This window comes from Lepus europaeus, chromosome 4, assembly GCF_033115175.1.
Source record: "Lepus europaeus isolate LE1 chromosome 4, mLepTim1.pri, whole genome shotgun sequence".
Taxonomy (NCBI): Eukaryota; Metazoa; Chordata; class Mammalia; order Lagomorpha; family Leporidae; genus Lepus; species Lepus europaeus.
The window spans coordinates 123,475,474-123,503,413 of NC_084830.1; the positions used below are offsets into that span (position 1 = coordinate 123,475,474).

At 42.3% G+C, this 27,940-nt stretch overlaps 2 protein-coding genes across 6 annotated transcripts in view; both read left to right on the forward strand.

Moving 5' to 3' along the window:
* The first annotated feature begins 753 nt into the window (after positions 1-753).
* On the forward strand, positions 754-22,617 carry MED7 (mediator complex subunit 7). Of its 4 annotated transcripts, none has more exons than XM_062188779.1 (3): positions 754-842; positions 2,837-3,560; positions 22,603-22,617. In XM_062188779.1, the coding sequence occupies exon 2, from the start codon at positions 2,854-2,856 to the stop codon at positions 3,553-3,555; it is 702 nt and encodes a 233-aa protein (XP_062044763.1). In that variant the 5' UTR covers positions 754-842; positions 2,837-2,853; the 3' UTR covers positions 3,556-3,560; positions 22,603-22,617. The 4 variants fall into 4 exon arrangements, with proteins under 4 accessions (XP_062044763.1, XP_062044762.1, XP_062044761.1 ...); XM_062188778.1 differs by lacking the exon at positions 22,603-22,617 and adding an exon at positions 17,347-17,417; XM_062188777.1 differs by lacking the exon at positions 22,603-22,617 and having other exon boundaries at positions 2,837-7,254.
* HAVCR2 (hepatitis A virus cellular receptor 2) overlaps positions 3,473-27,940 on the forward strand; it is a 44,554-nt gene continuing 20,086 nt past the window's right edge. For both annotated transcript variants that reach the window (XM_062188774.1, XM_062188775.1), the window contains exons 1-6: positions 3,473-3,560; positions 7,291-7,356; positions 17,347-17,432; positions 22,603-22,665; positions 23,973-24,311; positions 25,210-25,293. In XM_062188774.1, coding sequence (XP_062044758.1) covers positions 3,559-3,560; positions 7,291-7,356; positions 17,347-17,432; positions 22,603-22,665; positions 23,973-24,311; positions 25,210-25,293 — 640 coding nt within the window. In that variant the 5' untranslated portion in view covers positions 3,473-3,558. The remainder of the gene's footprint in view (positions 3,561-7,290; positions 7,357-17,346; positions 17,433-22,602; positions 22,666-23,972; positions 24,312-25,209; positions 25,294-27,940) is intronic.

Sequence of the window (27,940 nt, forward strand, 5' to 3'; positions counted from 1 at the left end):
TTTTTGAAATTGTGTGGTAAGTAAACTGGTCTCTGCAATTTTTTTATATGATTGAATTTTCCATAAGTTTTTAAATAGTAAAGTCAAATAACTTTATTTTTAAAGAAGTCTGAATTTTTATCAGCAAAATTATCGCGCATTTTATGTGCAACGTGCTTTTGTAAGACTCCTACGAATTTAGAAATTTGTGACACTTCTTGTGAAAACAGCCCTCCAAAGAAACATTTTTCTCAACTTGGTAACTTGTTGCATAACAGATAAGAGATAACTTGCATATTAGATAATAGATATCCCCGAATTCCCAAGTGAAAATAAAAGTGAACAGATGGTGAAGAAATGGAGATTCAGAATATGTTGCTGATTCTCATGTTCACAACACTTTCATATTTAAAGGCATATATAAATAGCAGCGTCCAATATCATTTTTAAAATCTTATTTCCGACAGTGGGTTTGGAGTTGGAACGTTTAAAAACATCTGCTTACCTGTGCTTTCCAACTTTTACTTAAGACATACAGATGCCCTTCAATTTCAAGCATTACATTTTAGAAATAAAAATAAATAAACGGAGAAACCAGCTGCTACTTTTACTGATAAAAAGTACAGAGATCCAACCCCAGCCCGCAGGCCACTATGGTGGGCGGGTTGGGGGGAGGGGGGATGGGACATACGCAAGCGCAGTACCGCGCTCTAGCTCTGGGGCGGGACTGGAGCCCAGGAGAAACGGCAGCTCGAGCAGCCAATCAAGGGCAGCGTCGGTGGCTGCTTCCTGGGGAGGGAGAACGGAAGTCAGATTTCGGTTGCGGTGGCGAAGGTAGATTCTGGCGTCAACCAAGTGTAGAGGTGAGTGGGCGGCGTGGGCTTGGGGCCCCGTGTTGTTGGTTTTTCCTCCCGGACCCCGCTGCTTCCTCTCGGCCGGATTGGGAGTTCGGGAGGCCGTAGGGCGCTCGCTGGTTTTCCTTTTCTGCGGTCTTCCAGGGCCGTGGCCTGGGGCGGCGGGCTCCGGGTTTCCTCAGTGTGGGGTCGGCGCGGGGACTGGAGGTTGGGAGGCCTGGGTTCTGGCCCCGGCGCCGCTGGTTTTCCGAGGCAGGGGCCCCCGGAGAGGCGGTTATCCTGGCCACTTGTACAGTGAGAGTGGCCCTCCCTGCCTGTTCCCGTCTCTGAAATCTGCCGAGTTAGTGAGGGGAGAGCGAGGGCGGCGGGTCCCAAGCCTCAGAATCGTCACACCCACCTCGAGAGGTTCTAAAAACTCGGTAGTCCCAACGGTAGAGAAAGGGAACCAAATCCCTGAGGGTGGACCCTAGAATAGCTTCCTGGCTTTGGTGACGTGAAATCTCCTCGCCCCCAGGGACCCCCCGAACATTCTAGAAGGTGGCTTTTCAGCTAGAGAACCGGTTTCGACGCTCCGCGCTGATCTTCCTGAAAACAAGTAAAACAAACCTCCATTAGTTCAGAAAAGTTCTGTCTAGAGAGGTGATACGGAATAAACATAATTGTGTTAGAGTCCCAAGTTTTTCTTGGACCCTTAGACGGTTCGTGGCTTAGGGATTTGTGATTGAAGAGATTTCGCGGGTTGGAGCTGAAAGGACGTGGGGTTAGCAGTTGTGCGATCTGCAGACACGTGCCCTCGAGACTTGGGATCCTCATCCGAAGAATAAAATTGATCGTGTACTTAGGTCATAGCATTGGCAGGAAGATGATGTGGAGAGGATGTGAGACAGTGATGCCTCTTAGGGAGTTGACCCTGGGAAGATGCCAGCTGAAATCGAGGGGTGTGCATCCGCAGAGGCACACGGTACTTGCCGCCTCCTGACGTCGGAGAGTTGTGTCTTAAAACTGTTCAGATCGGTTTAAAAGAGCACTTGAGACTCTTCAGATCGGATGATAATACCTATGTTTAAAAAGGAGTAAGTAGAAGTGATTGTGGCCATAGAAGCTGTGGGTTTGGATTTGGGTTTCAAGTTTCTATAGTAGATACAGAAAGGTTAGTAAATTGTAGCATAAAATGTAGAAAAAAGATACAGACTTGGATAATCATTTCATCTAGGAGCCTTGGATGATACTGGGTGTCTAGATTTTAGTAATGTTAATTTTGTCAAAATGTTTGAGTTATTAGTATTTACTTTGGGAAATCACTTTGTAATAGTAAAAGTGATTGTAGGGGCTGGCATTGTGGCGCAGCAGGTTAAATGGCTCCCTGCAACACCAGCATCCCATATGGGCACTGGTTTAAGTCCTGGTTGTTCCAATTTTATCTGGCTTCCTCTCATATGCCTGGGAAGGCAGTGGAAGATGGCCCAAGTGCCTGGACCCATATCACTCACAGAGGAGATCCTGATGAAGTTCCTGGGTTCTACATGGCCCAGCGCCAGCCCCAGCCCCAGTCATTAGCAGCTATTTGGGGAATGAAAAAGCAGATGGAAGATAGTCCTTCTCTCTCTGTAACTCTGCCTTTCATATCAATAAAGTAAATCTTAAAATCATCTACCTTCTAAAAAAAAGTGATTGTGATATGTGTTTGGGCGACAGCATGTGTAGTTTTGCTATAAAGAGATGTGGAGAAATGGGACATAAAAGGTAAGTGGTGTAGAATCCAGAAGACTTTTCTTTATAAATGAAAAGGTACTCCAAGATACTGGGAGAGAAGTATTAACAGGGAATGAAAAATAATGTGGGTTGTTGAGAATATAGTGCTTAATTAGAAAAGGATGGCAGCCATTCTGAGTTGTAAATGTTAGCTTTGAAACTACCGGAAGAAAAGGGGAGTACTCTGTAAACACTAAATGTGACAGGTTTGTTTTGTAGTTCTTCTGTGAATCTTTGGTTTATTTTTGTAGGTGCTTGATCTTCCACAATGGGTGAGCCACAGCAAGTGAGTGCACTTCCTCCACCTCCTATGCAGTACATCAAGGAATACACTGATGAAAATATTCAGGAAGGTCTAGCTCCCAAGCCACCCCCTCCAATCAAAGACAGTTATATGATGTTTGGCAACCAGTTCCAATGTGATGATCTTATTATCCGCCCCTTGGAAAGTCAAGGCATCGAAAGGCTTCATCCTATGCAGTTTGATCACAAGAAAGAACTGAGGAAACTCAATATGTCTATCCTTATTAATTTCTTGGACCTTTTAGATATCTTGATAAGGAGCCCTGGGAGTATAAAACGAGAAGAGAAGCTGGAAGATCTTAAGCTGCTTTTTGTCCATGTGCATCATCTCATAAATGAATACAGACCCCACCAGGCAAGAGAGACCTTGAGAGTTATGATGGAGGTCCAGAAACGACAGAGGCTTGAAACAGCCGAGAGGTTTCAGAAGCATCTGGAGCGAGTGATTGAGATGATTCAGAATTGCTTGGCCTCTTTGCCTGATGATTTACCCCATTCAGAAGCAGGAATAAAAGTAAAAACTGAACCAATGGATGCTGATGATAGCAACAATTGTACTGGACAGAGTGAGCAACAAAGAGAAAATTCAGGTCATCGAAGGGACCAGATTATAGAAAAAGATGCTGCCTTGTGTGTCCTAATTGATGAAATGAATGAAAGACCGTGACTCATGTTAGTTTTCTTTTTTTCCCTTTTGGTAAATAGTATAATATTATTGGTTTATTTTCTTTTGGGCAGTCTTAAAATGAATAACTAAAAGTTTAAATGGCCTTTTTCTTGACTCTCCAGCTTTTTCACTTACGTAATGTCATAGGCAGCAATTTCAGTATATAACAAGTGTAGGCAAACAGGGACCTGTGAATTAAGAATAATGACCTGAAAAAGAATGTTTGCTGCTGATATGTGGGGCATTCTTGTTTTTGGAGTTGCAGTAAAACTTTGACAGTGTCCTTGGTAATAGCAAGCTTTCATCCTTAAAAAGTAAATTTGTCATTTGCTTTAAGAATGATGGATAAATACTCTAAAATGTGAAATTACATAATATTTAAAAATTTACCTAATCTACATAATGTAGAATAGCATTTTAAAAGAGACCCATTTGTTATAAAACAGAAACTTTATTTTTCCTTGTGATTCTTGTAACTCTACTACCTCAGTAGACTCTTTTTTCTTATCTTGAACCTTGGTAGGTCCCATAAATTGGTTTTTCTCAGTCACTTGGGTAGAAAGTCTTTGGTCAGCTTAGTTAGACATTTTAGATTACAGATTTTAGTAATTAAGAGGATTGAAATTACAGATTTTTAAAAAAGATTTGTAATTATTTAAAATTACACATTTACTTAAAGCTAAGCTCAGACATGATCAAGGCTGGTAGACTGCAGTGGGAAAAGGGTTTGGTGGGAGCAACTGCTCGATGTTCACCAGTGATTCGCGCTTCTTGTTGTTGAGATATCACTGTTCAGCCAGTGACCACATTTCCCTACTGCCCTCTATCTGTGAGACCATGTGACTAAGGCCATGTGAAATGGAGTCTGTGCCATAAGATTTCTTGCACTATCTTCCATTCTATTCCCCAGTCTGCTAGGTGTATGCCCACACCCATGCAAGCCTGGTGACAGCAGTTTATAGTAATTTGGTTCTAGGATGTGAAGAGTAGGTCCTCTTTTCATTAACTCTATTCTTCCTTCTACAGCTAACTTGACTTAATGTGAACAAGAAATAAACTGTCTTGGGTACTGAGATTTTATTTCTGTACTTTCTTCTCTCCTCCCTCCTTCCCCCTCCCGCCCATTGGCCTCGTATTAGGATCTTTGCCTGCTATTCTCTGACAGAAGCCAGTGGTTCTCCAGTGTGCTTTTGGACCAGCAGCATTAGCATCACTTGGGGATTTGTTAGAAATCAAGCTCCTCTGGCTCCACCCTGGACCTTCTGAACCAGAAACTTGCTGGTGCACAGCGCGTGGCAAGCTGGGTGTTAAGGCTTCTTTCAATTCTGATGCATGCTCAAGATCACCATCTATAGAGATAGGCCTTTTCCTGGGTGATGTGCTTTTGATTTCTCCCTCATTTCCTGTTTACTAGCATAGGGATTTGCTGCATTAAGGTCTCACCGACTCACTGTAAAATGGTTACAGGCCAGTTTCCCTGTGTGAAATACGCATTCTTTGCATTCAGACAGAGGCTGTTTCCAATTAACACTTCTAGCAGACAAGAACTAATTAACAAGTCTCAAATTTAATTTTTTTTTTTTTTTTCTCCCAACTGGAATATGTTTGGTGTAGACCTTGGGACCAGAGACCCCCAAAGGACATTCTGGTTTATCTTAATTGTTTCACAAATGTTCCACACCTCCTCCCCCATACCTTGGTCAATGAGCAAGATGGAAATGGCTCTTGAACAACTCAACAACCATTTCTCTTTTGACTTTTTAAAAAATACATTGCTGTGCGAGGAGTGTTGGGCTGAGGTACAAAACCAATTTGGGACTACTTTGAAAATCCTTGCATGTAAGAAATGAAATAATTTAACATTGTTAAGAGTCACAACAGTTACTTGTAAATTTGTGTGTGTGTGTGTGTGTTTATTGAGGGGAGAGGTATTGATGGATTGCAATGCCATAGGTTAGCTTCACTTTAGCTCAGAGCTGATCAAGGAGTTCTGTGCAGTTGCATCTGACGTAACTCTTGATATTACAGTGGAATGAAACATTAGTGTTCTGATAGTTGCTGCAATTTTAAAAACTTACCATACATGGACTTTTGTGAGGATTAAAACACATCTCTGGACATCTGTTTATGATGAATATTCCTGAAAGATCGATTTGCCAGGGCCAGTGTTGTGGAGTGGGTTAAGCTGCCGCCTGTAACACTGGCATCCCATATAAATACCAGTTCAAGTGCAGGTGCTCTGCTTGCAATCCAGTTCCCTGCAAATGCGCCTGGGAAAGCAGAGAAAGATAACGCAAGTACTTGGGCCCCTGCAAACCATGTGGGAAATCCAGATGGAGTTCGAAGCTCCTGGCATTGGTGTGGTCCTAGCTGTTGAGGCCCTTTAGGGAGTGAACCAGTGGATGGAAGTGTGCATGTTGTCTCTAACAGCCTTTCAAGTAAAATAATTTTAAAAAATTGATGGAACAAAGTAAAATGTCTGCAAGAATCAACGCAAGTTGTTCTTGAAATGCCTGATGCTCAAACTGTGGAAACGTTTAACTTCATTTTATTGATTGAGGGCCCAGGCATTTTGTTTTTAAATGAATGCTAGAAATTTTTTTAGATGCATGTATTCATTTGAAAGAGTAATATGGAGGAGAGAGAGAAAGATCTTTCATCTACTAGTTTATTTTCCAAATGGTTGCAACAGCTGGGCTGGACCAGGCTGAAGCCAGGAGCCAGGAGCTCCATTTGGGTCTCCCATGTAGTTGGCAGGGACTTAAGTCCTTAAGGCATCATCTGCTGTTTCCTAGGCACATTAACAGTGAGCAGAAAATGGAGCAGCCAGTACTGGAACCAACACCCCTATGTGGGCTGCCAGTGTCCCAGGTGGTGGCTCAATGCACTGTGCTACTGAGTCCATCCCCTGATGTTGATTTAAAGAAATCTGCAGGTGATTCTGCACAGTGGTTCAAAAGTTTTATTAGTCAGTGTTCTGTTAATTGGTGACAAAATGTTATGCAAGAAGATGAATTTGTTGGAAGGATAATCGGATATGTTACATGACTGAACAAACTGAAGATGATATGGATGGAATTGAGTTAGTTGCCCTATAGACTCTCCTGATTAGCTCCATTCTCTGGACAGACCAACTTCTTTAATGATACGGGTGGAGAACATGGCTGCTAACAGGTCCCAAGTGTTAGGTCTTTTTCTATCTTTCTTGTTAGCTAAGTGTGAGGAATTGGTGTTTACATACCTGATTCCAACTGGACCAATCAGCTGGGGCCTGGATCCTGTAAAAATGAACAGTCCCCACTATGTCCATGTATGGAGGAAACCATCCATTTTTCAGAGAAAGGAAGTGGTGCTGAGCTGACAAACTGTAGCTATACATGGCAAATTAAGCACATGCAAAGTATGATATAAATAGCCAAATTAAACAGATTGTCACAATCATGTTCTTGTGGAGGATAGTTTACCCCAGTTTCTTGACTCTATTCATTTAATGGATGTTTATTGTGGTTCTTTCTCTCTGCCTAAGTGATTTAGGTTTTGGATGTGTGGGGAGGGAGAAGGAAATGTAAGAAAGATAAATTAAAATTTGAAAGCAGTTTTTGTATTAATCACCCCTCCATTACAGTACCCTCAGAAGAACCATGCTGCTAGTTATGTTCCTGTTTTACTTATTCAAAACAGCTTGTCCACATTATCTTCATTTTAAGATATATTTGCATGTTCATGTTTGTTTAGGGCTTTGGAAGGCAGCTTCAACTCACGTGCTGTGTTGTGGAGAAAATGCCTGTGCCAGGATTTGAGGTCAGTGGAAATAGCAGATGCAAGCACTTTCTGAGGAAGACCTAAAGTTGGTATAATTTGAGTGAGAAAAGGTATCATGGCTGCAATATAGTGAGGGAGGAAGTTGGAGATAGAGAAGCAGGTGGATTTAGGTGGCCATGGGAAGGAACTTTTAGTCCTGAATCTGATGGGAGGTCAGTTGCAAACACATGCATAGGATGTTGCTAGCATTGTTCTCATCACTACTACACAAGAGTCATTTTATCCTCACAACATCCCAAGGAAATCATTCAGGTTTATAGTCATATTACAGATGAGGAACTGGAGTGCAGAGAAGTTACCTAAGATTCCTGGGGCCATGCAACTAGTGAGTAGCAGCCCAGATTTTAGTTTCAAAGCTTAGCACCAGGTCTCCATTCTCCATCACACTTCTATTCCATCGTGTTACCGACAAGTCATAGAGGTGAACACATAGTAAAACAGAGTGAAATCCAGTATTCTGACCCTGAAGGCTATGCTTGCATTTACTACATTGATACTGGACTGAAGGAGGAACAGGTTGAAAGGTGGAAATCATGAGTTTCCTTTGAACCTGTTAAGATACCCACATCTTAGGTTAGACTTCTATGAATATCTTTTTTTAAAAAAATTGTTTTTAAAGATTTATTTTATTTGAAAGGCAGAGTTACAGAGAGCGAGTGAGAGAGAGATCTTCCATCTGCTGGTTCACCACACAAATGGCTGCAGTGGCCAAAGGTGGGCCACACTGAAGCCAGGAGCCAGGCCTTCTATGTGAGTGCAGGGGCCCAACCACTTGGGCCATCTTGCGCTGCTTTCCCAGGCACATTAGCAGGGAGCTGGATTGGAAGCAGAGCAGCTGGGAATCGAACCTGTGCCCATAGGAAATGCTATCCATATAGCTCTAAACTTAAAAACCCTTTTGGATTTTGGTGTGGCTCAGTGCATTCAGCTGCTGTCTGTAATGCTGGCATCCCATATGAGTGCTGGTTAGAGTCCTGGCTGTGCTACTTCTGATCCAGCTCCCTGCTATTGTGTCAGGGAAGGTAGTGGAAGAAGGCCCAAGTGCTTGGACTCCTGCCACCCACATGGGAGACCTGGATGGAGTTTCTGGTTCCTGGTTCATCTTGGCCCAGACCAAGGCATTGTGGCCATCTGGAGAATGAAGCAGTGGATAGAATAGTCCCTCCTGCCCCCAGCTTCCCGTTCCTTTCAAATAAGTAAATAAATAGATCTTTAAGAAAAACTCTTCTTAGTAGGTATCCCCAGTTTATTAGTAATGAAAACTGGGGCTTAGGGTTTGTGGTTTGCTCAGGTTGAAATTTAGATCGAGAACTGACAACTTTTGTAAATATTCAGTTGGTGAATATGTTAGGCCTTGAGAGCCACACAGTTTCTGTTGAAATTATTCAACTGCATGGCTTCAAAGCCCAGTGGAATGATTTTCTATTCCTATAGATAATATGTATGCAAGTTACAGTGTTGTGTTCTCATATAGCATTATGTATGCATGCTGATATTTGAATTTCAGTAGTGTTCACACATGAAATAGCCTTATGGCTTCGTTTGACTCTTTGAACATGTAACATTCTTAGCTATACAGCATCAGACAGCAGACTGGATTTGACTGATAAGATATGATCTAGGTAGTTGAAATCTAACCCTATAGTGTTTTCTCAAAGCTACCAATAACTACACACAGTAAAAAAAATTTAGAAGTTTCTTCATAGGATTTTTCTAAGGTTTAAATGACAGACTGGGTATAATATACTTAACAAAATTCCTAGTACTTGCTAAGCTATCAAAGTTCAGCTAAAATCCTTCCTATGGGGTCTTCTGTCTTTTGACTACCACCAACATTTAGAATTAAATCTAAGAGCTGGTTTGCGGTGTGAGGCAGTTAATACCCATCTTGAGATGCCTGCATCCCGTATTAGAATGTGCGGGTTCAAGTACTGGTTCTACTTCCTGTTCTAGCTTCCTGCTAATGTATGCCCTGGGAGGAAACCTTGGTGGCTCAAGTACTTGGGTCCCCGACACTCATGTGGGAGACCTGGATTGTATTCCTGGCCCCTGACTTCAGTCCTGACCCAACTCTGGAAATTGTGAGCTTTTGAAGAGTGAATCAGTAGATGGGAGATCTTTGCCTTTCAAATAAAGTGAAAATAAAATTTAAAAATTGCAATGTGAGCAGGCTGCCAGTAAGTGGCACTCTTACCTCAAGTTTAAGGGGCTATAGCAGTGGAGAGGATGAAAATGAAGAAACCCGGAGGCACCTCCTAGGGTACTCAAACTCGTGACACCCTAATTCCGAGTACTTTGTGTAAAGCATTAGATTGAGTCATTAGATCCTCATTGGTACCTGTTGAGTCAGAATGGGTTGGTGTTGGAAAACATGTCAGAATGTTGAAATTTGGGCTCCACCATTTATTAACTGTGTAGCCTTGGTTTGGTGTATTAACTTCCATGATACTTAATGTCTTTAGCTTTGGTAATTACAGTACCCATGTCTAGTGTAAGTAGCATCTAATGTTGAGAATGAAAGAAGAGACTCCCACTAATTCTTTCTGAAGCTCTTTGGCCTCCAAGCCACATGCTCAGGTCTCAAGACTCGCTAATCACCTTCGCAGGAGGGAGGGACAAAGGAAAAACAATAGCAGAAATTAAGGGAGGGGGTTGCTACTATAGATATTGCAGAATATTCTGCAGATACAGCAGAATAAAACAATATTATAAATAGCTTTGTCCCAATAATTTTGAAAACTTAGACAAAATAAATTCTTACAAAATTACCAAAACTAATTCAATAGGAAGCTGAGTAGTTTTCTAACAACTTAGAAAAAAAGATCAGTACTCAAATTTTTCTTACAATGCAGACCAAACATTGCCAGAAAACACACACTTAAACAATTCTAATCTATACAATCTTTCTTACAGAAGAGAAAAACAGTAAACATTACCCCATTCCTTTATGGGGATTGTGTAAACTAAATTAGCAAGTTAAGTCCAATAATATATATATAAAAAAATTTGAGTGTTTCATGGTTTATCTATCTCACAGTGTAGAATAGAAAATTAATGTATTCTTTCACTATAATAAAGAAGAAAAACAATTTGATAATTTCAACAAATGTGCAAAAGGCATTTATAAAATTTTGCATCCACTCATTAAAAAGAAAAAAAAAAAACCTCCTAGAACATTGAGTATAGAGGAGAAGGTCCTTAGTATAATAAATTATTCTATAAATTTGTAGCATGTATTATACCCAAATTAGAATATGAAACCTTGCCTTTGAAATCTGGGGAAGAATGTATACTAGAGTTTCTAACCAGCATAGCATGGGGAAAAAAATGAGTAGTATGAAAAGGAAGAAACTAAGCTATCATTAGCTGTAGAAAATAATTGTCATCATAGAAAATTCAATACAATCTCTGATGACTTGTTAGAGTTTATGGGCTGCTGAGAAAAAAAAAACAATATTCAAAAAATAATATACCAGCAGAAACAGAAAATAAAAATTTTAAAATAAGATACCATTTGAAATAGCATCAAGAATATATATAGTGCCCAGGAATAAATAAAAAAATGAAGACTTTTTGTGGAGAACATTTTTAAATGTTTTTAAGAGATGATAAACCTCAATGGAAAGGAAGACAAAATGTTTATGGGTTGAAATACTTAACATTGAAAGAGGTCAAATTTTGTCCAGACTAATCTATGGATTCAACATAATCTAATCATTTCTGCCAAGTTGTTTTTTTTAATTTGATAAGATGATTCCAAAATTGTTGGAGTTACAAAGAACCTAGACAGATAACCTCAAAAAAGGACAGAGGGGAAGGATTTTCCCTACATGACATCAACCTTTATTATAATGCTGCTGTGATTAAGACAGTGAGCAAGTTTAGAGAATTTGAGTAGAACAGAAGGACAGGAATCAGATCCATGCTTAGATGATTTTTGAAATATAACAGATGACATTACACAATAGTGGGAAAATGCTGGAATTTTCTAGGACAGGACATTGAGCCTAGTGGTTAGGAAACTGGCATCCTCCACTGGAGTGCCTGAATTCTGTTCCAACACTGACTCCTGGTTCCAGCATTCTTGCTAATATAGACCCTGGGAGCAGTGGTGATGTCTCATGTAACTGGAACACCTGGGCTGTACTCCTTGCCTCAGCCCCAGCCCTGGCCATTCAGGCATTTGAGGAATGAACCAGGAGATTCTCTCTGTCTCTCTCTGACTCTCAAATAAAAATATAATAAATGCTGGAACTTTCAATGAAATGGACTAGGATAGAACATGAGAAATCCATTTCAGGAGGATTAAAACCTAACTGAAAGATAAAAGTACGAAGCTTTTCAGGCTAATGTGGGTAATAATTTCATAATCCTTGAATAAGAGAAAATTTTCTTAGGTAAAATACAAAATGCACTACTTATAAAAGAAAAGATTGGTCAATTTCACTACATTGAAATCAAGAAACTGTTCAAGAAAACATTCCATAAACAAAGTGAAAAGCCATAGTGTGAGAGGAACTATTTGCAACAGATGAAACCAGCAGGGTAGTATTACCCAGGATACATAATTATTTGTATAAATCAGTAAGAAAAATATCAACCCAGCAAAAAAAAAAAAAAAAAAAAAAGCCAAAAAATTAAACAAGCACTTACCCAAGGAAAAATTCTAGGGGCTGGCATTGTGGTATACTGGGAAAAGCCATTGCCTGTGATGCCAGCATCCCATGTAGGCACAGCTTTGAGTCCTGCCTGCTCCACTTCTGATCTAGCTCCCTGCTAGTGCACCTGGAAAAGCAGCAGAGAATGTCCCAAGTGCGTGGGCCTGTACATCCACGTGGGAGACTCAGCCCTGGCTGTTTGTTGCTGCCATTTGGGAAGTGAACCAGTGAATGGGAGATCTCTCTCTGTATCTCCCTTTCTCTCTCTGTAACTCTGCCTTTCTGATAAATAACAAAATAAACCTTTAAGAAAAACATCCAAATTATTCATAAACAAAAGAAAAAGTGCTTAGCATGTTAGTAACCAGGGCAACGCAAATTAAAGTCACAGTGAGATGCTATCATATCTTTACCACTTTGGCAAGAATGAAGTGCAAAAACTGAAACAGTTAACAAAGTCATCTCTGGCAGCGCCAAGTGTTAAAGATATGGATAAGAAATTCTTACATGCTGCTGGTAGGAGTCTTGGAAACTAATCAGTGTTATTTAAGAGGGTCCAAGTTAGTTATACCCTCTGACTCAGTAATTCTACTCAGAAATATATCCCTGTGAAGCTCATACACATGTGCTAGGATCTTCTATGAGAAAGTCCAGAATGGCTTTGTTTATGGTAATTGAAATGGAAAATGACGTGTCCATTTAGGATAGACTTAACAAAGAATTTGAAATACATCTATTCTCAGGAAAATTATTTTGTCATGTAAATAAACAACCTACAGAAACACACTGGAGCGTAGATAGATCTCACAAGCACACTGTCAAGTGCAGCACGTTTTAATTCATGCAGTGTAAAAACCAAGCAGAACTTTAGATACAATTTTGAGAAGTAAACATGGATGATGAAATTATACACTATAGATGAACTCAGATCTGTCTTTTATTATTAATGCTCTATAACAAATGCCTGTAGGACAAGGGAAAGGGAGACTGTGTGATTAGCAAGAGGTACCCATTCTTGGGGTGGAGTTGTCAACACAACTTTGGGAGGCTGGCATCGTTTTATGTTTTGTTTGAGGACTGGTTACTTGAGAGTTTATTTCAAAAGTATATGTAAGCTCTAAATTTATGTTAATGCCATGTTTGGTATGTCTTGTATTTTCTATTAAATAATAGTTTAACCTTAAAGCTATATTATGACATCATCATATTCTGTTGTATTGGAAAGAGTTAAAATGTTTCACTAAAAATTAGTCTGGTTAAAGACTTGGAGCCTCAGAAGCTCCTCACTGTCATTGGGGGTAGAAGCTAGAATAAGCATTTTAGACAGTGGCTTAACATGACCCTGTGTAGGGGATGCCAATGAAAAAACAGAAAAATGAGAATGCAGGTCAGATCTAGAGGGAAAAATAGTAAGATGATATAAAACAAGAAAGGGACCTCCTTGGGACTGATGGTGAGTGTGTGAACTAAAGAGGATGATCAGCTGAGCTATGTGAACCCAGAGTAAAAGATGAACAAGAAGGGGCTGGCACTGTGGTGCAGAGGCTTAAGCCACCATCTACAGTGCCAGCATTCCATGTGGGTGCCCGTTGGAGTCCCAGCTACCTCACTTCCAATCCAGCTCCTTACTGCAGATGGCCCAAGTACCTGTGCTCCTGCACCCATGTAGAAGACCTGGAAGAAGCTCCTACCTCTGGCTTCAGCATGGCCTAGCCCTGGCTGTTGTGGCCATTTAGGGAGTGAACCAGTGGATCTAAGATCTCCCCGACCCCTGTAACTCTGCCTTTCAAATAAACAAATAAATATTTAAAACAACAACAACAACAACAACAAAAAAGACCAGAAAGCAGAAAGAAAGAAAAGATAGCATGCAGGGGAAGGTACTCTGAAGGAGGGAGGCCATTCATGTGCCCCTCCACCAGCAGGGTTCTTGTAGGGTGCACAGGGCCTGTTCTATCAAGAGAAGTCTGCAGGGGTCAGCACTGTGGCACAAAAGGTTGAGTCTTTATCTGCAGCACAGGCATCCCATGTGGGTGCCAGTTTGGTCCCGCCTGCCCCACTTCCAATACGGCTCCCTGTGCATGGGAGGGCAATGGAAGATGGCCCAAGTGCTTGGGCTTCTGCACCCTTGTGGGAGACCTGGAGGAAGCTCCTGGCTACAGCCTGGGCCCTTGTGGTCATCTGGGGAATGAACCAGTAGATGAAGGATCTCCCCCCCCCCCCCCCCCCTTTCTGTACCTCTACCTTTCAACTGAATAAATAGGTTAAAAAAAAGAACAGCCTTACCCACAGAGCAGCTTTAAAAAAAAAATAAAAAGAGGAGCCTGCCCAGGGACTTGGCACACTGACTCACCCCTCCGCAGAGTTTCCTTGCTGGTGGACTCCTTTTCTCTCTTTCAGTTTTGCTCACTGAGGGTCCAGTTGGACCATTAAGGGTGCTATTTCCACAATGTCACTCTTTCCCCTAGCTGAAAGAGGTTTGGTTCCTCAGGCAGTAGCGGCACTGCCTTCCTGTGAAAGCCACTTGCTGGGGAACTGTTGTGACGTCTCAGACCACTGACCCTTGGTGCTGTGGGGCAGAGAGCCCAGGAGAGGCTCTAAGCTGGCTCTGGCACTATGTCGAGGGTGACCTTGACCCTCATCCGTCTGGCTGTCGCTCATGGCTACTAATACAAAAACTACAAACACACGAGCTCTTTATCTCTTGTCAGGCTTGTGAAGAGTGTGTCCTGGTAAGCTTAAAACCATTGCATTAGTAAAATGCCATTTTGTTAGTAAGAAAAAAAAAAAAAAAAACCTGTCTGTTTGGAGGGGCAGGTTTCTTTCCCCATCTCCTCCACCTCATCCTTTTCTTGGAGGAGTCTCTAGTGGCCAGTTATCTTTGTTGCTCAGCATTCAATTCTCCTCCTGCAATGCACTGCACCCTTCTTTCACTTTCAGGACATGAGGTTGGGGCAGACGATCCAGGCCTATGCTTTTTCAACCTTTTGGTACAGTGATCATCCAGAAATGAGTCAAGTTGAGCCTTTGAGGATGCACGAAGCCCTGAACCTGTGTGAGAATAGCCAAGAGTTGTTCCAGGTGTGTGCATGTGAATACTGTAGGTGTGCAAGAGGGGTCCTTGTGGAATCTGAGAAAGAAGCCAGCATTAGACAGTCGCGTGCCTATTTCAGCTAGAATCTAGGTCCTCGGTCACTTCACTGGGGCCAATGAATCAAACCATGATGGAACCTGGATTTTTCAATATTGTCATCCACTCAATCCATTTTATAGTTTAAGCCACTTGCCACTGGGCTCTCTGTTATTTTCAGCATAAATAAATCATTGGGTCTTCATTGAGACAGTTTACTGGCAAACATACCCTCTAATATCCGTGTAAGAACACCCAGAGTCTTACTGTGAGAGATAGTCAGTAGCAAAGGAGAAATGTATTTGTAAACGTTCTGAAGGCCCTGAGAGTTCCTTCCAGGAATGTCCAGGATCTCATGGTCTGAAACACCGTCTACCTTGTGGGGAGGACAAAGGTGTCGAAAGTAACTCACCACAAATGAGAGGATTGAGGCCACAAAAATAAAATTATTTCCATCTGATGTAGTGTCTACAAACTGAGGCTTAATAGGGAATACAAAAAATTGTTTTGTCATGGATGCCTGTGTGTTCATGATGGTCACAGTTGTCCGCAGCTTTTTCTGATAATATACCCCTGGGACATACTGACATTAACAAGGAATGAAACGTTTGTGAATATTTGGAGGCCTGTTGAAAAACAGTGGACCTGTTATGTTGAAAGTGGTTATCTCATGGTACTGGCATTATAATCTTTGTTCTATATCATTTCAGAATTTTCTACAGTATCTGTTACTTACATGATGAATTTTAAAAAATACTGTAGAAACACACCCGGTGACAAGTACTTTTAAAGGGAAGTAACAAAGCTAGCTGCAATCTTGAAGTCAGAAGCTCTCTCAGAGTTGCTTAACTTAACCTCTTACCCTTGATAATTAACCTCAGCGTCTCCCTCTACAAAACTCGGGACCGATGGTCCATGTAGCATACTGATATGTTGTACTTTAAGTAATTGTGGCTTATCAACTGCAATCAAGTACATATACCTCAGTGATCATTGTGGTTACTCCCCAGTACCCACTCTACTGCTCTTCCCCATCACATAGCGTAGATTCCAACTGGACTGAGCTTTTCCAGGTAATCTCATTTATGTCAACCATGTTTTTCTGTCTCCTGACCAAGGTAAAATTCTTTGACTTTGACCTGATGAATTTTGTCAAGTGGTCCCTTAATTATCTATTATTGTGCAGTTCTAATTAGGCATAATTCTCATATTTTCATTCAGAGCATGGAGGCTATATTTAAGGAGTCTGAGATTTCCTCCATTTTTCTTGATGCCTAAAGGGTGAAAAAAAAACTTAACCTCTACCAGAATATCCTTTTAAGTAATTACAACCAACATGTAACAAGTGGCCATTCAAAAATTTCATGATTCAAGTCTCTAAACATAGTTCAGAAGCTAATTAATCATAATAGAAAAGACTTTGTCAGAAACATCATACTTTACTTTTATTTAAAAAAAAAACTTTTATTTATGTATTTTCATTTTTTTGAAAGGCTGAGAGAGAGAGAGAGAGAGAGAGGGAGAGAGAGATCTACCATCTCCTGGTTCATTACTCAAGTGTCTGCAATAGCTGGGGCTGGACTAGGCCAAATCCAGGATCCCTGATCTCTGGATGGCAAGGACTAAAGTATTTGAGCCATTGTCTGCTGTCTCTCAGGGTGCATATTCTCAGGAAGCTGGATTAGAAGTGAAGTAGGCAGAATTTGAACCAGGCACTCTGATATGGTTTGCAGCAACCCCAAGTTTAACCTCTGCACCAAACGTCTGCCCTCAAAGGCTCCTTTCAAAAAGCGAACTCCCACTATGTGTAATTAAAAAACTGTAGACTTCGGTGGATCTTTCAGGATCACCTTTACAAAAAACTGAAGCAGGAAGAGTTCATATGAAAGGGAATTAAAGCTTTGCTATTTTCTCCCAGTGTTTTCCTCCACTGTGATTTTTATAGGTGTAATAAAGGATGAGGATATTCTATGTGAGCTAAAATATAAAGAATTTAAGATTATAATGTTAAGTGTAAAAAGAAAGATGCAAGTTGGTCAACCTTGACCTCTGAACATGTGGAGCAATAGGACTATTATGATGAAATATGAAGCACAGGTTACCAGCTCTGAAGTATTTTTTGCCAAAAATTTAAACCTGAAAAGTTAAACCCAAACCTCAAGTGACTAATTTCATTTGCAGGAAATACAAAGAAAAGAATAACAAGGCCAATGATACCACAAGGAAACAGACAAACCCAGGATGTAGAACATTCCACAGGACAACTGGTTTGTATGAGTGTAACCACTTGTGGCTGGCGGGTGGAGGGAAGACTGGCTTAGATTAAAAGAGACTCTAGAGACACAACAGATGCCATGTGTGGAGCTTGTTTGGGTCTGGATTTAAACAAACCAATTGAAAATGTATAATCTGGGAAATTTGATTATGGACTGCAATATGAGGTGTTGTGAGGGCATCATTATTAACTCTGTTATGTGATACTGGTATTATGCAGCAGAATTCCATTTTAAAAAAGAAAGATGCACACTAAAGTTTCTAAGACTGAAATAACCTGTCTGGGGTTTTTAAAAAAAACACATCAGCAAATACAATAGCAAAAATAAAACACAAGGTAAAAAAAGTGTTATGAGGTATACTATTTTGTCTAGTAAAGGAGTGAATACAAATACATATTTCACTTTGTTATTTTTGTATTAGTAGTATACATAAGAGACTTATGAAAACAGAAGCCTCAAGGGCAAGTGGGAGAAATAGGGAGGGGTGAGAGGAGGGCTTCTTAATATTAGCTTTCTATATTGCTCTATTTTTTTCAGTCATTTGATCATATTACCTGCTATGCTTTGGAGGTGGTTTGTCTTCCAAAGATTCATGTGTTGGGAGCTTGGTCTCAGTGTGGAAATATTCAGAGGAGTGGCGACTTTAAAAGGTGAGGCCAAGTAGTAACTGATTAGGCCATAGGAAGCATTGCCCTTGGAAGAGATGAAGCTAGTTCTCCTGGGATCCAGAGTTTGTTTTCCAGAGAGGGTTATTTGGAGAAATCCTGGCCTCTCCCACACTCTGGTTTCCTGTCTCACCATGGGATCTCTCTCTCTCCCTGTCTTGCACATGTTCCCACCGTGATGCCATCTGCCATTGGAAACTCACCAGAGGCTAAATCAATGGGACTGTCTTTCAGCCTCTGAAACTATAAGCAAAGTAAACTTCTTTGTTAGGTACCAAGTCCCAGGTATTTCATTAAAGCAATAGAAAAACAGACTAATACAGAAAATTGATACCAAGGTGTAAGATTGTTACTACAACTGTTCCAGAAAATGTGCGAGTGGGTTTGGAACTGGTTAATGAGCAGAGGGTGGAAGAGTTTGGGGGAACAAGATAGAAAATGCTATAGGTAGAGCATTATGGATGATTCTGCTGAGACCTCAGGAGATGAGGACAAGGGAGCTACTCTCAGGTAGAAATGAGGGTCCATTGGAAATTGGTAAAGGTCATCCTTCTTACATCATTGCCAAGAGCTTGACAGAACTGTGTCCACATGCTTGAGCTTTATGGGAAGCTAAATTTAAGAATGATGAGCTAGTTTATCTGGTGGAGGAATTTCTAAACAGCAAATCATTCAGACAGTGGCAATGGTAACATGGGCGCTTTTAATCAGAGGCACAGTGAGACTTGAGATCAAAAGGAAACAGAACAGAAAGACTTGGGAAATTTGGAGCCAGGTCTGTGATGAGGGAAAAGGAAAAGGGTTAACGGATGTGGCTGAGTGACCTGTTGCTGAAGAGAATAGTGCAGATAGAAAGGACTCGGTTGCTTTGCATCAGGACAATGAGAGAGAGAGGCTCAGGGAGCATCTCGGGAATCTGTGAGACTGCCTTTCCCATCACAGACCTTGAAAGCTCTCAAAGCAGGATCATTTTAAGAAAGTGCCCTGGAGTGTCCAGCTCAGGTTTGCTGCCCTGGGCTGCCTTGGGATTCACCTCTCTTCTTTTGATTGAAGTGCTCTGGGCATTGGCTATGTGGTACAACAGGCCCAGGTGCCACTTAATTCAGGTGGCAGAACTTTGTGCTGTCTGTGTTGTGCTGGTTGAAGACAGAATGCAGGAGTTGTAGGGAGATGGCATTTTCTACCACGATTCCAAAGCCACCATGGGAAGCGAGGCAGAAACTGGCTCCAGGGACAGCATTCCCGCGGAGATTCTCCACTGGGAGAGTGCCTTCGGGAAGCTCTGGGGGCAGAGCAACAGCAGACATGACAGCAAGGCAGAGCCATCAGCACCGGGCCATGTCAGCCTCTCGCAGGCACCAGTCACAGAGCAGCTGTGTGGCCTCCAACCTGCAAAGCCACAGAAGCAGGGCTGCCTGAGGCCTTGGGGGCCACCTCACTGCTGCAGTCTGTACAGGATGCCAGACTTGGGGCTTTCATATTTAATGTCTACCTTGCTGGGTTTTGGTCTTGCTCTGTGCTGATTCCTCATTTCTAGTTACCTGTATCTTCCTCTTGGGATACGAATGTGTATCTTATCTCTGGGCTGCCATTGTATCTTAGAAATAGATAACTTGTTTTTCAATTATATAGGAACTCATAGCTGAAAGAGTTTTCCTTGAATGTCAGAGGAGATTTAAAAATTGGACTTTCGAGTGGTGCTGGAACAAGTTTCGACTTTGGGACTGTTGACACAGAAAGAATGCCCTTTGAATTGTGGGGACATGTACTGTGAGGCCCAGGGATGAGTGCTATGATTTGGTCGTGGTTTGTCTGCCAAAAGTTCTAGAAACGTAGTCCCCAGGTGGTGATGTAGTTTTCGATACCAACAAAAGCTGAGCCTAGTTGGAATTGATTAGGCCACAGAGGATATCACTCCTAGAAAGGGTGAAGATAATTCTCATGGGTCTCAGAATTAGTTCTCAAGAGAGGCTGGTTATAGGCCGGCGCTGTGGCTCACTTGGCTAATCCTCCGCCTGCAGCACCGGCACCCTGGGTTCTAGTCCTGGCTAGGGTGCCGGATTCTGTCCCGGTTGCTCCTCTTCCAGTCTAGCTCTCTGCTGTGGCCCAGGAAGGCAGTGGAGGATGGCCCAAGTGCTTGGACCCTGCACCCTCATGGGAGACCAGGAGGAAACACCTGGCTCCTGGCTTTGGATCGGTGCAGCGTGCTGGCCGTAGTGGCCATTTGGGGGGTGAATCAACGGAAAAAGGAAGACCTTTCTTTCTGTCTCTCTCTCTCACTGTCTAACTCTGCCTGTCAAAAAACAAATAATAAAGAGGCTAGTTATAAAGAAAGGAGGCCTGAACTCTTTCCTTCCTTAGTCTTCCTGCCCTACCATGCGGTCTCTCCCTTGCATGTAGACTTCCTCCCCTATGGTGTTATCCATGGTGAGATCATCACCAGCGTCAAGCTAATGCCAGTGCAATGCCCTTGAACAAGGAGCTAAATAAACCTCTTTTTTATTTTATTTTATTATTTATTTTACTTGAAAGTCACAGTTACACACACAGAGAGAGAGAAGGAGAGGCAGAGAGAGAGAGAGAGGAGAGGGAGAGAGAGAGAGATGTCTTCTGTCCACTGGTTCACTCCCCAGATGGCTGTAACGGCTGGAGCTGTGCTGATCAGGAGCCAGGAGCTTCCTCCGGGTCTCCCACATGGGTGCAGAGGCCCAAGGCCTTGGGCCATCTTCTATTGCATTCCCAGGCCCAGCAGAGAGCTGGGTCGGAAAGGGAGCAGCTGGGTTTTGAACCAGTGCCCATATGGGATGCCGACACTGCAGGGGCAGCTTTACCCACTATGCCACAGCATGGTCCCTAAACCTCTTTGTGAGTTTTTAAGGTGCAGGCATTTTGTTACAATAATGGAAAATGGGCTAGTACATTATGTACACAATTTTCAAAAATATGGAAGAAGTAGAAATTAACCACCCCTCCCCCACCACATACACAGAAAAAGAAAGGATTAGAGCAGGTCTCTAGGCTCCTTCATATCTAGAAGTTAAGGGTCAGGAAATCATTAATATGTTAGAATGCAGGTCTCAGCAGCAATTCCAGAGATGCACAGACAAGAGAGTCATAAAACCAAAACAAGCACAGAAACTGAGGACTGATGCTTTCAAGACCGCTGCCCAAGGTCATGCAGCTTGTAAATGTCAACCCAACCCCTGTTTAATCCACACTACCTCATACTTCAATATGAGCATTTGATGGTTGTTCTTAGTTATGTGAGCAGACAAATTGAGGACAAAATTAAGTTTTGCAACAGTTTATAGTCAGAAAAATTTGGAGCTTGGGGACTTGCATTCTATAAAATGAGGAAATTAACTATGACCTCTTGAATACCTGCCATTCTATGATACTATAAAAGTATGCACTTGGAGCAAGTTCCATATTTATAGTAAATGCATTTAATAGCATAAAGGTGACTGACAAGGTAACTCAGGAAACCCAGACATTGAGAAAGGCCACAGGATTTTCAGAAGCCACTGTCTGTGAACTCACTTCCTTTTTGTCAAGAAGCTTTGGCTCTTAAGATATCCAGATAAAAGTCACCCTCCTTGAGTTTGAAATTTTACCTCAGTATAATGGATACCATGGCTGGAAATCAGCGTTTTCTGAATTTCATACCTGAAACCTTCCAGGAGGGGGAAAAAAGGGCTGCCTGTGTGCATAAGAGGAAGATGGACATTGAGGTCCCCCCAGTTGCATCCAGGGCAGAGGGAAAGAAGCAGTGCAGAAGGAATACATCTTTCTTTAGATGGAAAGTTTGAGGGTATAAATGTTAAAGTCAAAAAACGAGAGCTGAGAGGTGTCCGTCTTCACCTAACACCATATCCCCATATTATACATGTTATAAATGAGGAACACAGATCTTGCAAGGTTATAGAACACAACCTTACCTGTGTTATCAGGCTCATGACTGGGTGTAAATGGTCAATAAATATGGGGATGAGGTGCATAGCGGTCATTACTGCACTCTCGGGCTCCTGGTCCAGGGTCCGGCAGCAAGCAGGTGCTTCCTAGACATTAGCCACAGTCTGCCTGGTGGACTGGCTTGACTGGATCGATGCATGAATGATACAGTCATACTCTGTGTTACCCGTTAGCTGGGTGGGCTGATCCATTTCAGGTGTATTTCATCTGAGGTTTTAGAAGGCTCTTTTTATTTGCCCTCACTAATACATTGCTTCCCCTCTAGAACTGCTTCCTCTTTGAAGACATCTGAGGCTAAATATCAGAATGCATACAGGATGTGTGTGGTGTGGCATGACAGAAAACTGGGGCTTCCTTTTTTTGTGACAATAGACGTGGTAGCATCAGTACAGGAATCATTGGTGTGCTTGTGATCCTCAAGGGTGACTACTGCTCATATGATTGTGGAGTGGAGACACAGGCAGAGAAAGCACTCAGTTCAAACAGTGCCTAACCAGAGCCATCCTTTGGTGTTTCTTCTGCAGAACCCATGTTTTCACATCTTTGCTTTGACTGTGTCTTGCTGCTGCTGTTGTTGCTACATACAAGTAAGTATGGGTGTGCGCATTTACAACGGGAGAATGGTGTTGTATGGAGTGCACAAGAGAGGGATATAAGCATGGCCATAGAAACATTGTTTGTGATAACAAAAGTATTGAAGCAGCATAAATATCTGTAAGTGGAGAGTGAGGAAATACATGTGATATATGTATGATGGGGCAATGAAGTTGACAAAACTTAATGGTATAGAATGCCTCCAAGTCATATTGTTACTGAAAGAAGCATAGGACAGACTGATGTTTGTTTTAGGTTTCTGTGTGTGTGTGTGTGTGTGTATTCACATTGCAGGGGAGCAGGACATAGTAGGACATTTCCTAATGTGTAGGCTCCAGGAAGAGCAGCTGGGAAATAGGAGAGATGGGAGAGGGAATCACCGTTTTTATGCTACTTGAATGGTTTACTGCGTATAGATGTATACATGTTATACTTTTAAAGAAAATGATTTTAAAACTCCAGGCAACCTGTGTGTGGTTTCAAATGTATAAGCTTCTTATTTGGACAAATGTTTTTACCTAACATTAAAGAAAAAAGTAAGAGAGAGGGGCGGCGGTTGAGGGATAGTGGGTTAAGCCGTTGCTTGGGATTCCCACATCCTGTATTAGAGTGCCAGTTGGAGTCCTGGATACTCTGCTTTCAAATCCAGCTCCTTGCTCATGTACCTGGGAGGCAGTAATGATGGCCCAAGAACTTGGACCTCCACCACTCATGTAGGAGACCTGGATGGAGTTCCTGGCAGCTTCAGCCTGGGCTGGCCTGGCTATTGGAGCCATGTGGGAAGTGAACCAGTGTATGGAAGATCTCTCTCTCCCCACCCATCACACACACTCTCTCTGTCTCTCTTTCTCTCTCTCTCTCACTTATTCTGCCTTTCAAGTAAGTAAGTAAATAAACAGGTTTTTAAAATAAGAGAGCAATTTATGTTAGTGAAAACACCATTGGTTGATGAACAGACAAGCCTTGTCCTCTCATGTTCACAGAGCTCCTAGGACACAGTTCTCTCCTAGGACAATGGTTCTGAAAATGATATTTCATGACCAGCAACACCTGGGAGCTGTAAGAAACGCAAGTTCTCAGGCTCCACCCTAGACCAACTGAGTAGTTGAGGAATCTGCATCTTAACAAGGCTTCCCAGTGCTTCTGATGTCTTGCAGATCATTGCCACAATTAGTCATCCTCCAGACTTAACAGTGGCAGTGGTTTCATCTTCATTCTGTAAAGCATTACCTTCCATTTTCCTGAGATGCGCCCACTTCACACGTTGCAAGGGACTTAATTTCTTTCCCTCTCTCTTCAGGGTCTTTGGAGTCGACAAACATATTCAAGGTGGGTCAGAATGCCCTTCTGCCCTGCAGATACACTCCAGCCTCCTCAGGGAATCTTGTGCCTGTGTGCTGGGGCAGGGGGGTCTGCCCTGTGTTTCAATGCCACGATACGGTGCTCAGCACTGGTGAAAGGAGTGTGATCTATCGGAAGTCCAGCCGATATCACCTAAAGGGAGATTTCCACAAAGGAGACGTGTCCCTGCTCATAGAGAACGTGACTCCAGCAGACAGCGGAACCTACTGCTGCCGAATACAGTACCCAGGCCCAATGAATGATGGCAAATTAACCCTGGAGTTGGTCATCATACCAGGTGAGTGGGACTTTGCAGCCTTTTTATGTGTAAGATTTACCTATGGGTCCTATATTAAATATACTGATATTTTCACCTCTGGCCTCTTTTATTATGGCCCTGGGGGTGGGCTTTCAAGACCGAATATTTGACAGGGCCTACCAGGGATGCCCAGTGATGTTTCATACCTTCCATCTGTTTTGCTGCTTACAGCCAGGATCTATGGAGGAAAGGCCTATACCTATGGTTCAAGATCCCAATTCTTCTTTGGAATCACGTGTAGAGTTTTTTTTTTTTTTTTTTTTTTTTAACAACTGCAGATGCCCAGGCCCCACCCTCAGTCTAGAGAAATCAGCATCTCTGCAGGCTGAGTCTGAGAATTCGTGTTGTACAGAGTCTGTGCCAGACGCAACCTGGATTGTGAACCACTGGATTGTGCGTGGGGGGGGGGGGGGGGAGTGCATGGGATTGTATGTTTCAAGATTTACAGAGTACCTATTTTGTGCCCAGTAAGGCAAAATTCAAATTCCAGTGTACCTCTTCCAAGCCATGTAATCTTGGGCAAGTATTTAAACTCTGTTCTCCTCCTTGTAAAATATAGCAATAATATTTACCATTGAGGTCACCAGAAAGATTTTGAGATAATTTGTATTCAGATGTTTTAGCGTAGCCAGGTGTGTGGTTGTCAGTTCTGTTATTAACAAGGAAGCTGTAATAGTGAGGACTGCATCTCACCTCTGCCAAACAGTGGAAGTGAGTGACACCCGCTAGATGCAGGTGTCTGGGTAGGTTTGGGAGCTGAGGATATGTTTCTCTTTATTTGTTGTCTTTCCTGGTTTTCCTGCCTCTCCTTTAATTCCCTGAAACAAGCTCTCTGCTCTCAGAGAAGCCTCACCTTTATGTCGGTTTCTGTCATTAGCCAAGGTCATCCCTGCTCCGACTGCACAGACGGACCGGACTACAGCCTTTCCGAGGACTCTCACCACCAAGGAACAAGGCTCAGGTAATTACGCACGGGACATGGACAGAAGCCTTCAGCTGGTTTCTCAGTTCAGAGGGTTCTAAACATGGGAAAGGTTGGGAAAACAGTCTAGGAGTCCAAATGTGAATGTTCTCTGTACCTGAGGTATGGCATAGTGTTTGAGGGGAGGGAGATGGTGGAGACACACTTGTGTTGGGGAAAAGGCTCCGTGGGTTAGCAATCAGAATTAGCCAGCCATGTGACCTGGGCCAAGGTCTTTCACTTCTCTGGAATATAGCTTCCTCTTCTGTCTAAGGAGTGGGTTCAGAGAGTTTTAAATTTCATGGCCCAGGAAAATTCCCCACTTCCCAAGAAAAAGTTTTGGTAATCTACATGTTTTGCCAAATAAGGGAAAAACAAGTCTTCTATTCATGAAGCCATCCTTGTGCTAAAAAGGACACTCTTTTAGTCATTATTTATGTTTTCACTTAAAACTAAATTAAAAAGCTGGCGCCACGGCTCACTGGCACCCGGCACCCTGGGTTCTAGTCCCGGTTGGGGGCGCCGGATTCTGTCTCGATCGCTCCTCTTCCAGTCCAGCTCTCTTCTGTGCCCCAGGAAAGCAGTGGAGGATGGCCCAGGTCCTTGGGCCCTGCACCTGCATGGGAGACCAGGAGGAGGCACCTGGCTCCTGGCTTTGGCGGTAGCGGCCACTTGGGGGGTGAACCAACGGAAGGAAGACCTTTCTCTCTGTTTCTCTCTCTCACTGTCTAACTCTGCCTGTCAAAAAACAAACAAACAAAAAAAAAAACAAAAACAAACAAACAAAAAAAAAAACAACTAAACTAAATTAAAAAACAAGTATTTTTCTTAAATATTAAGTACATTTGATTTAGTGAAAAAACTGCTAACATTGCCCTTATCAATGTCTTATTTACTCCTGGATTGGTGCTGTTTTATCATGGATTGGCCCTAGGCTGTGTCTGGAGACTAATATGAGAGTATTTCTTTCTTTATTTTCTTTCCCCCCAAAGATTTATTTTAATTATTTGAATGGCAGAGTTACAGAGAGAGGGACACACACACACACACACATTCAGAGGGAGAGACAGAGAGAGACAGAGAGATCTTCCATTTGCTGGTTTACTCCCCAAATGGTCATAACAGCCAGGGTAGGGTCAGACCAAAGCCAGAAGTCAGCGGCTTCTTCCGGGTCTCTAGGATGCAGGGGACCAAGCACTTGGGTTGTCTTTGGCTGGTTTCCCAGGCACCTTAGCGGGGAGCAGGATCAGAAATGGAGCAGCCATTGCTCAAACCATTGCGCATATGGGTGCTAGCATCTCAGGCAGTGGCTTTAACCATTATGCCACAATGCTGTCTCCAAAATGACAGTATTTTAAGAAGTTCCTGGAAAGTAGAATTAAAAGATATGTTTATTTTGGTGCAAAAAATTTTGAAATCCACACATGGATTTCTCACAATACATATTTTCATGAGCTTTTGATTCTCACTTCTTCTAACTGGGATAAAGCTCATCAGCTTCTTTGCATTCCCGCCTTAGAAGGAGCAGCTGAGTGCTTCAGGTAATTCTTCAAGAACATTCCCAGGCAAGAAAAGGGAGAGCAGAAAGGGCAGACCTCAGACTCACTGACCCAGGAGGTTAATCTTGAGTTATTTCCGGTCAGAGCCCTGGTCTCTCTGACTCTTTGGAGCTCTTTTTTTTTTTCCCCTACAAAATGAGATGATAATTGGTGAGTCTATTAAAACCAATCTCATACGATAAGATTTAAATGCAAAGTTGAAAGTCAAAATTGCTTAGCTCAGGGTGTGAGTACAGTGTATACTCAATAGCTATCGTCATTAGTGCCATCAGTAAGATGATGAGGCAGAATGAAATTGTGGTTAAGTACTTCTGTAATAAGTGAGCAGGTTCTCAGTTCAGCTCTTCTCATGAGATCTGTGAACTTAGTAAGGTTTTTTTAAACACTCTGACTTCAGTTCCTTTATCTCTACCTTAAAGGGTTTTCCATCCATACTTCCTAAGGTGCTGTAAAAGTTCAGCATGAGAATGGAGGTGAAGTGCTCAGCAGAGTACCTTGCCCATAGGAAGCACTCAACTATTAGTTATTGTTATAATAATAACAATTTACTTTTAATTTATTTTTAAGAAAGATTTATTTATTTGGAAAGCAGAGTTACAGAGAAGGGGAGAGGCAGAGAGAGAGAGAGAGAGAGAGAGAATTTTCCATCTGATGGTATACTCCCCAGATGGCTGTAATAGCCAGGGCTGGGCCAGGTGGAAACTAGGAGCCAGGAGCTTCTTCCCGGTCTGCCGCATGGGTGCAGGGACCCACTGCTTTTCCAGGCACATTAGCAGGGAGCTGGATTGGAAGTAGAGCAGCTGGGGCTCAAACCGGCACCCATATGGAATGCAGGTGCTGCAGGTGATGGATTAACCTACTGTGAAACAGTGCTGGCCCCTTAATTTTTAATTTACAAGGGTTCTGAACTATATCCTCCCAACCCCCCAGCCCCACCCCAGTGATTGGGAGCCAGTACATCTTACACAGTTGATGAAGTTAATTATGGTGGGAACAGATGATCACTCAGGTTTTGGGCTAATCAAGTCATATCAGATATTTATGGTATGTCATTGTTATATTTTAAAGAACTTAAATTCACAGGCATG